Genomic DNA, 9,956 nt, shown 5'->3' with positions numbered 1-9,956 from the left:
GCTGCTGTGTTCCCCCGCCCTGATTTTCTATTTAAAAGAGGGGGATAAGCATCTAAATAATAGTTAATGGCAGCCATTTTTCTCTGCTCCCCTCAAGGAGTCTCCTGGCCTGACATGCACCGTCTGGCCGACCGAATCCATCTGGAAGAGCTCACAAAAATTGGCATCCTCCGAGGCAACGTTGATGACATGGTGAAGGTTCATCTGGGCGCGTTATTTATGCCCCACGGGCTTGGACACCTCCTTGGGATCGACGTGCATGATGTGGGAGGCTACCCAGAGGTCAGTATCGGAGCGTCTCCAAGGGTGCCAGTTAAATCACCAGGATTGCAAAAGGGAGTCAAAAGATCTGGAAACAATCAAGTCGGCATGCCTCTGTCCCCCTTCTTCCACGTGTCCCGCCACCTCCAAACAGCTGTCTGTGTTTACTTGTTTATGCAAACATGCATAGTGCGTTGCCAGCCCATTATCAGGTTTTAAAATCCTATCGTAGAAGCCACAAACTAAAACATAAGCAACAGCCACAAATTAATTGCAGAACCTGCCAGAAGGCAACCCCCAAGCAAGGCAGGAAAGTCAGATCGCTATTTCTCCAGGGATGGAGAATAGTCTTTCAGCTCAAGAGCCACATACCACCTTCTGGGAAGCCTCCCCAGAGCCAGAGGCAGAAGTGGACAGAGCAACGAATGTCAATTCTGCCTTTGTACAGTAAGCTAGTTTCTACACAATGTATACCCTGCTCTGTCCTCCACCCAGGCAAGCAAGAGCTCAAGGACGCAACCAGGCAAAAAAGCACACAGGGACGGTGCAAATGGGTGCAGGAGATGCTCCAAAGATCCGGTGGAGAGGCCTGGAGGGCCACCCTCAAGGGCCTGTGGTTTTTACGACCCCTGTTCTGAAGCCTTGCTGGGAAAGGTCATATTCTTGCAAGTGTTTTGAAGAGGGAGAGTCAGCCAGATGGGCTTCCCAGAGGAGGAATTCCCAAAGACGTAACCACCTGCTTCCACGTACCAAGGTGTATGTGAGATTGCAGACTTAGAGCTAAAGAAGCAGCCTTTTCCATGCCCCTTCCTAGGTACTCTCTTCAAGGGTTTTGCCAGTTGCCGACCCAAGAGAACCTGGTTGTGTTTGCTTTTGTGTTCCAAGCATCTTCAAGTTTATTTTTCAGATTAAAAAAGGCTGGTGGCCCAGGGGTCCAGCCGCTAATTTAATCCTTTCCGGATCATGGACTTCATTAATCCACGAGATTAGGCACTCTTAGCTCTTCAATGTATTCCTGGGTGGGATGGGGCTGGGAGCCCAAGGGGCAGCGAGGAAATTAGACATGCTCCTTCTCATTCTCGCTGGGCATTTCCCACCACCTCTGTTCATCCGAACAGTGCAGGCTTCGGGTGTGTGGGTGTCAAACAGTCGCAGCTAGTTTTTCTTCCTGTTAAATGTTAGGAACGTTTTAAGTGGAAAAAGAAATTCTATTCTGCCGGTAAAGAAATGAGAGAAGCACGACAGACTGTGTCTGAACACAATGGTCCAATTTAACCATATCAGGGTGAATGTGTCTTTATTTCATTTATAACCCACCTTTTCCTCCCAAGTTGCTCAGGGTGGAGTAAATAGTTCTCCGTTCCCTGTTTCATCCTCACAACAACCCTGTGAGGGAGGTTAGGCTAAGAGGCAGCAACTGGCCCAAGGTCACCCAATGAGCTTCATGGCTGAGTCGGGATTCAAACCCTGCTGTCCCAGGTTCTGGTCGAACACTCTAACCATTATGCCACACTTTTCCAGGGTGTGGAACGCATTGACCTTCCGGGGCTGCGGAGCCTGCGAACTGCCCGTCTCCTTGTCCAAGGCATGGTGCTGACGGTGGAGCCTGGCATCTACTTCATCGACCACCTCTTGGACCAGGCCCTGGCTGACCCTGCCCAGGCTTGCTTCATCAATAACGACGTTCTGTCGCGCTTTCGGGGTTTTGGAGGGGTGAGTCACTTGCGTTTAGCGTCTCTTAGGGCAGAGATCTCTGCCACTGGGTGTCTTGCCTCGCGTGGAGAGAGAACTTGCAGCCTTAGGTACTGTGCAAAGCTTACAGGAGTCCTTCAAGCTAATCCTTCGGCTTCTGTTGCACCCACATCAAAGACAGGGAACCTGAGACAGAAAGTGGGTTTTCAAAAATGTGTGTCTGAGATGCGATTTGAACCAGGGGTGTCTGGATTCATAGCTCAGCTTCTTAGCCGCTGGGCTTTGCTGGGCATCTGAATGGATCAGTTACTCAGTATGTTTTCCTCCTGACACAAGCAACTGTTGTAGCAGAATCTCTCATTCCTAGGCCTGCCTTAGCAGGAGATTTCAACATCACGGGCACCAGTTTCATGGATAAAGTGCCTTTGGCCCATTGTGTCCCAAATAGCAGAGTTTCTTGTGCAATTAAGGTTCAAAGTAAATTTTACTTTAATTGCATGGTTAGCAACCATGGGAGGGGAGTGAAAAAAGAAAACACATCAGTATGGGGGGGGGATCATCCAGACCACAGCTCATCCCTGCCTCAGTGGCAATCCTGGGGAGGGGGAATGTGGGAGCCTCCCCCACAACCAGTTAGCCACCCCTTCCTTCACCTTAGGTTACAGGGTCAGCCAAAGGAGACCCTCCACTGTGAAAATATACATGCAGGGAGGCCCACGTGGAGATGGATGAACTTTCAAGTTGCCCATGATCCTAAGCAATGAAGGACTTTAAAGGGTATTATGACTGGTACTTGGAACTGGACCCATTTTCTGAAGGAATTCAGCAATTTCTGCCAAACTGGGAAACATCCAAGAGTTGGTACTCAATTATATTCAGAATGGAAGATCCCTTTCCTCATTTTGTGCAGCCTTGATACTACCTGGGAGCAGAATGTAGCGTTGCAGGAATGGGGTGGACCTGCAATAAATGAGCCCACAGAGAAGGAAAGTGTTCCCCCTGCCTGAATCCCCCCCCCCCCAATGATTTCACCCCATCAAAGGGAATGGGGAGTTCAGGCCCCTTTGCTGAAGCTGAGTTCTTCTTGCTACCTTTATACAGCGTTGCTCCCTTGTTCCCTTAACAGCCAGCTCTCTGAGTCACTCGGTCCTGGCTTTGGCCTCAGCGCTTTGTAAGCCCTGTGTGCAGAGCATACAATCTTATCAAGCCGTGTGGGACTTTACCTTCTGCTGCTGGATTCTCTCCCCCCGCTGGGTTGGAGAGGTCATCTTTGCTTTGCACTGTTCTTTCTTTATCAGCGCATGCAGGCCAGCCAGGATCCGAGGGCCTGACACCCTCCTCTCTTTTTTAAATGCAACTTTTGACGTACCAGCTAATTCTGCAGCGTCAGCCTGAAGGGTGAGAGGCCTGGTGTGAAGGCATGGAGGAAGAGGTGGGGGCTTGCTGTGGGGCATGGGAGGCTGGGAGGAGGGCTGGCCCAAGGATATTGAATGAGCGGCTCCACCTCTATCATTCTGCCCGGACACTGAGGTCCAGTGCCAAGGGCCTTCTGGTGGTTCCCTCACTGCGAGAAGCCAAGTTACAGGGAACCAGGCAGAGGGCCTTCTCGGTAGTGGTGCCCTCCCTGTGGAACACCCTCCCACCAGATGTCAAAGAGAAAAACAACTACCAGGCTTTTAGAAGACATCTGAAGGCAGCCCTGTTTAGGGAAGCTTTTAATGTTTAATAGGTTATTGTATTTTAGTGTTCTGTTGGAAGCCGCCCAGAGTGGCTGGGGAAACCCAGCCAGATGGGCGGGGTATAAATAAATTATTATTATTATTATTATTATTATTATTATTATTATTATTATATATTTATTGGTGCTCCAAGAAGCCATGTTGCAGCGGGAGAGGTCAAGGAGCCCCCAGCAGGCTGTGAGCCTGGAACACCGGAGGTGCACCTCTTGGGCTGCGCATAGCTGCATCACTGCGGTTGATAGGAGTGAGTGTGGCTTGATTGCATCTTCCACAGCTTTAACTTGAGCAGCTGAAGGCCGCCTGGTTGAAATTGCATGCAGGGTTTCCCCAGCAGGAAACCTCTCTTACTTGCTTAACAGGCAAGGTCCTCTTGGCACACTAGCTCTGGAAGAGTAAGGATGCTCACATAGGGACAGTTCCAAGGGTTTGAGCATGCACATTTTTGTGTGTATGCATAACCCTTGGAACCGAAGGCCTATGTAAGATGTGATTGTACTGTAATCTCTGGCTTCTCCCTGAAGCTGCTTAGGTCATTGGGCTCGTGAGCAGAGGCAGCCAGGAGTTGTTTGAGGGATGTGCCTTAAAAATAAGAGGCAAGATACCTAACAGAACTATATAACCCATGACAGGGCCTGTAACCTGTGCCTTTATAGTTTTCTTGGGGATTCACTTGTGTTAAAATGCTTGCAATAAATTGCAGTTAAGAGTTTAATTTAAAAAAAAGTCAGCCCCACCAACTCTTGCTTCTACGTAAATTTCTACAATTTTGAAACTGCATTTGTGCGATTTTGCAGGTGTAAGACATTTTTCACAGGTGCAAATCTGTCCACAGTGCATGTTTTCTAAGAGGATTGCAGTCAACCCCAAGTTTTGTGTCTGCTGGCTATCATTTCTTCCATGGGACATAGCAGTTTACATCAGCCAAAACAGTCCTATTAAATATGGCTACTTTTGTGGCTTGCCTGTTGCCATTGTGCTATCAGAAGAAGCAAGCCTTGAGAAATTGCCTTCTCTTTGGGGCAATGAATATGTCTCTTTCAGGAAGGTTTTGAGCAGGAAACGTAGAGGAAACCAGACAGCTGTCACCCTCCTGGGTGTGAATTCTGGAAAGTTTATTTAATTCAGTTCTGTAATACACTTAAATTAATGTCAAATAAAGAAGATAATTTGGCAAATACCTCTTTGAATGCTTTAATGGGGCTCGATGACTCGCTCTGTTTGAACAAATGGATTATTTTGCAAGCAGGAGGACAAATGTTAAACTAGCATTATTTTTAGATTAAAATGCCCAGAGGTCAGAAACAATTAAAGCGCTTGTATGGTGGGAGTCACTGGGTTTTGTGTTCCTTTGGATTTGACACCTTGCTAAAATTGCTTTTATTGCAGCTTGGAGACTTACCTTTCTTTCTGATAAGATAAGGGATAATGACTTGAGTCTGCATATTTAACTGGCAGAGAAGATTAGAACAGAACAGAAAATGGTCCGGCCTTTTCATGCGCACCCAGTGAAAATGGGAAAGGTTTCAAAGTTCTTGGTAACACTATCAGCTGTAAGGCATCCGCTGTCATGGTTCATTTTTTAAAAAAGAGAGAGACAGTCAGAGAGCATTAAATTGGTGAACAGAGCTTCACAAATCTGCAGTGAAGCAGAGCAAGATGAAGATCTGGATTCTTGAGTAACGGTCTGCAAAGAGGGAGTGTGCTGGATCTGGCTGGGGGGTGGGAGATGGTGTGAGGAGGATGTGCCCATGTTGAGCAGTTTATGGAGGCGAAGTGGGAGGGGTCCTCTGTCCTACGTAGGTTTTGCCAGAGCCGCAGCAAGTCTTCCCACATTCGGCTGTCAGGGGTTTTGTTCAGCGTTGCACCTCCATGCCAGCACATTAGATAAGCCATGCTGCCACATACCCCTTTCCTCCCTGCCTGATGTGAGAGGCACAAAATGCTTGTGCCATGACCCGTTTGGAAGAAACAGGTGCACAAGTGAGAGGGAGCAAAGGACTGTGAGCTGACATATCCAATTGATTTCATTGTGGCAGCTGGAAGGACTGAATACGGCTCTCTCTCCCCAGATGATCAACAGTATTGAACTACCTGAGAAGGGGGCATAGGCTCCAGTTCCTCAATGTGGGCTCTTACCTTGGAATGAAAAGCATATCCAGAATGTTACATGCATTTTCTGGTGCCTTAGAAAGGGAAGGGGAAGGGGAATCTATAGCTCTGTAGTTGTTTTGAGCTCCCAAAGTCATCCTCTCCAATTGGGTGGGCCTCATGCAAGCCAGGCCATTGCTCCCTTCTTCCTGAGTGCTCAACCAGATGCTTTCCCCCCCCCCCCAGGTACGAATTGAGGACGACATTGCCGTGACAGCTAATGGGATGGAGCTGCTGACCTGCGTCCCCCGGACTGTGGAGGAGATTGAATCATTTATGGCTGAAGCTCATGGGGTCGCCAAGTCCTTTGCTTCCGCCTCCGTGTAACCGCTAGGATATTGGTTCCCCTCTTGCTGGCACAGTAACATCTAAGGAAATGTGTCCAGTTTTGCAGGTGCTCCAGTGGGATAAAGCAGCCACTTTATGGCAAAGGGAAAAGCCCTTCATCACGTGCCAGATGAAAAAATATTGTAAGCAACAATGCCTTAAGCTGATCATAGCCTTAGCCTAACCGTTTCTTGCTTCTCTGCAAGCAGTCCAACCCTACTGATTCAAATAATCTTTTTGAATGATGGACATAGCCCCTGTTTGGGAGATTTTGTAAACTTAAAGCTAATTTTTAAACAGATGACAAATTTCTCTTCTGATTTAAGGCAGATATAGTGGTATCTCTGGATGCGAACGGGATCCGTCCTGGAGCCCCGTTCGCATCCTGAAATGAACACAACCCACGTCTGCACATTTGCAAGTCGCCTCTTCCGCACATGTGTGACGTCATTTTGAGCGTCTGCGCATGCGCGAGCAGCAAAACCCGGAAGTAACGTGCTCTGTTACTTCTGGGTCACCGCGGAGCACAACCCAAAGCGACTTCAACCCAAGGTATGACTGTATTGGCCTAATATAATGTACTATTGGCCTAATAAATGCAGAAATAAAAACTTTGCCTTAAAACCACTACTTCCATTTCTTTCTCTGGAATTCTCTTTCCAGTACTGTGGAAGGCTGGGCTGCCAACTATTTTTTTCCCAGTTATTCCTCTTAAGATCAATATTTGCTGTTCTGGGGCAAGTTAATTACACCATCTGTGGTCCCCTAACACTGAACACATTGGAGCTAATATAGACCTATCGACAGCAACCTTTGTAGGCCTCTTCTTTGGAGGGTCCAAGGTGGGCCTTTCAAATTTTGAAATTTTTGAGTCTTTAAATTTTGGGGAACACTTCCTCTGGTAACTCAGGAAATTATGCCAATGGGGAAAGGACTTCCTCTCACACACACCCCAAAAAAGGCTAGCCCTTCATGGTTAGCAGGAAGCAAGACTTAAGCAGAGGTCATCTCCAAGTTACTGGCACCAATATCCACCTCCAAAAAACACATCTTTTCCTCTCCTTAGCTAAGGAAGTGTGTAGCCCTGCACTCATTACTGCAACAGGGAATTGCAGGTAGAAAACCACTTTATCTCCCAAATTGCTGTCCCACCCCTCATCCTACAAGAGAAAAAGAGCAGGACATCAGTTAGGGATGTAGGAACATGCCTCATTTTTGGTTCTGCTGCAGTTGGTCTATTTTGCACAAGTTTCTTCAGCTTTTCCTCCACTGATGCAGAAATATACAGTATTTCACAGTGCACAACAGACATACATATTTCAGCCATCAACAGATGTTTACACATCCATTACCTTCCCAGTGTGTTCCCTTTCAAAGTTAAATTAATTTCCAGAGGGGTAGCCCTGCTGGACTTTAGTAGCAAAAGCAGAGTCTTGTCACAGCTTAATGATAAAGTTAATGAAGTGGCAGCTAACCCATTGCAAGCCACCCATGGCAGCAAGTCTCACCATGTGTACTCTACTCAGAAGTTGTCCTGCTGAATTTAATGAGGCTTACTCCCAGGTACATGAAGTCATGAGTGCAGCCTCTAGCTAGCCTGATTTCACAGTTCAGCATGAACTTACGTCATTCTGTTCCATCAGCCCAAGCATCAGCGAGGGAGAGTTTAGCACCCTGTCAACACTTTGGTTTATAGGAATTACTCCTTCACTCAGTTGTAATGTTATTTAATCACACAGGTGTCCTTTTTATTGCAGCATTTTATTTCATAAACAGATATTTGATTCAGAATATGGTTATATGTATATGTCTCCTGAAATATAATGCTTAAGATAATTTATCTTCCCATATACATAAAAATGTAAAGACGTCAATACGCATCCCCTATTGGAGGATATGTAGTGCCCCATTACAATCCTGGATTGGCATGAAGGGAGGAGAGGAAAGAGAAGGCAGGTTGCAAGACCTCAAAGGAAAATTGTAGTTTTAAACTACAATTTTTAAGCAGAAATTTGAATAAAGCAGGGATGGGGTAAAAACAGGGAGAAAGTGGTGATTATTATTTTTTTAATGGCAGAGGAGTGGGTAGGGAGAGTGGCAGATTAAAGCAAGGTTAGAGTACAGCTAGAGGGGTGTTAGGAAAGGCTTTTTGGTGTTAGCTTCTGTACATGGGGAAGTTGACAAAAGCAGAGGAAGGAAACTTGGAATCAAGGTGAAAACGGTACAAAGCAAGGCTACAGAAGACAAGGGGCATCTGAAAATTTGGTGCAAGGTGAAAAGCATGTTTAGTAGTTGTATGGGCTGGGAAGGGGAAGCTCTGGGGTGGGGTTAGTGTGGAGTGTGGCACAACCCTTAGTAATAAGCTAAGCAACAACTTGCTCACAGCCACCCAATCAGCTTCCTAGCCAAACAGGACTCCAAAATGCAGCATTCTGTCCATTTTACACTACACTGGCTTCCAAAGTGAGAGCTCCTTTCTATGTCATGTATATGTGAAGAAAAAGATGAGGCATGGACCTGCTCTGTTTGCTTCTAGACAGATATTGTGTTCTCCTAGCTTTTGATCTTGTAAGTAGCGGCTCATGCATACTGAACAAGATTTCTAGTAAGACCAAGAAAGTAATCTGCTAACCTGCCCCCCTCCCTGCTCCATCAAGCACAGAATCTTCCCCACCAGCTACTTTACTTGGCCTTCTGTGACTAGCCCTTTCAAGAGAAATTTCCACAAGTACACACGAGCATGATTTTGTAAAGTTTTTTTTTAATTATTCTTGTCTATCATCACGGAGTTCTTGACTCAGTCTTTCTAAATACATGTACAACACAATGACTGCAAAAGAAGGGGAGGTATGAAAGTATTTTTTGCTAATCCAATATGCAAACATACTATGAATGAAAATAGTTGAGGGAAAATAAATTAAAGGTTATATCAACTTCCCTGCTCTTTTTAATGTGTTAAGTTTCCTATACACCACAAAGATAAAATAAGGGGGCTTATCACCAGCACTGGAAAAGTATATATAAAAAACTAAGGTTCTCCACCCACCCACCCTCAAAGGAATGCCAATAAGCAAGGAATTAATTTTGTGGACCCTGTTACAAGGCTTGTTTTTTGAAAAAGTCCTGGCTGCAGAATAACCAACTAATTTGGGTCACAGGGCAGTGAACAGCCAGGTCAACTACAGTGGTACCCCGCAAGACGAACGCCTCGCAAGACGGAAAACCCGCTAGACGAAAGGGTTTTCCGTTTTGGAGGCGCTTCGCAAAACGAATTTCCCTATGGGCTTGCTTCGCAAGACGACAGCCCATAGGGAAATCTCCGGGACAGCGGGGAAGCGCAGCGCGTCTTCCCCACTGTCCTCGGACCTCCTCCCGCCGCCGGACATCGGAACGAAGCTCCGATGTCCGGCGGGGGGGGGGGAACGTCTCCTCCCTCCAACGGACATCGGAACGAAGCTCCGATGTCCGGCGGGGGGGGGGAACGTCTCCTCCCTCCAACGGACATCGGAACGAAGCTCCGATGTCCGGCGGGGGGGGGGGACGTCTCCTCCCTCCAACGGACATCGGAACGAAGCTCCGATGTCCGGCGGGGGGGGAACGTCTCCTCCCTCCAACGGACATCGGAACGAAGCTCCGATGTCCGGCGGGGGGGGAACGTCTCCTCCCTCCAACGGACATCGGAACGAAGCTCCGATGTCCGGCGGGGGGGGAAACGTCTCCTCCCGCCGCCGGACATCGGAACGAAGCTCCAATGCCGGGCGGGGGGGGGAACGCCTCCTCCCGCAGCCC

General features: G+C 47.4%; 1 protein-coding gene across 1 annotated transcript in view; it reads left to right on the top strand.

Moving 5' to 3' along the window:
* PEPD (peptidase D) overlaps positions 1-6,794 on the top strand; it is a 128,124-nt gene extending 121,330 nt beyond the window's left edge. Inside the window, exons 13-15 of the mRNA XM_081203384.1 lie at positions 98-282; positions 1,783-1,974; positions 6,027-6,794. Coding sequence (XP_081059510.1) covers positions 98-282; positions 1,783-1,974; positions 6,027-6,167 — 518 coding nt within the window. The 3' untranslated portion in view covers positions 6,168-6,794. The remainder of the gene's footprint in view (positions 1-97; positions 283-1,782; positions 1,975-6,026) is intronic.
* The last annotated feature ends 3,162 nt before the right edge of the window (positions 6,795-9,956 follow it).

Source organism: Podarcis bocagei (genome assembly GCF_964188305.1).
Source record: "Podarcis bocagei genome assembly, chromosome: 7".
In the NCBI taxonomy this organism is placed as follows: Eukaryota; Metazoa; Chordata; class Lepidosauria; order Squamata; family Lacertidae; genus Podarcis; species Podarcis bocagei.
This window is presented reverse-complemented; position numbering and strand designations above follow the sequence as displayed.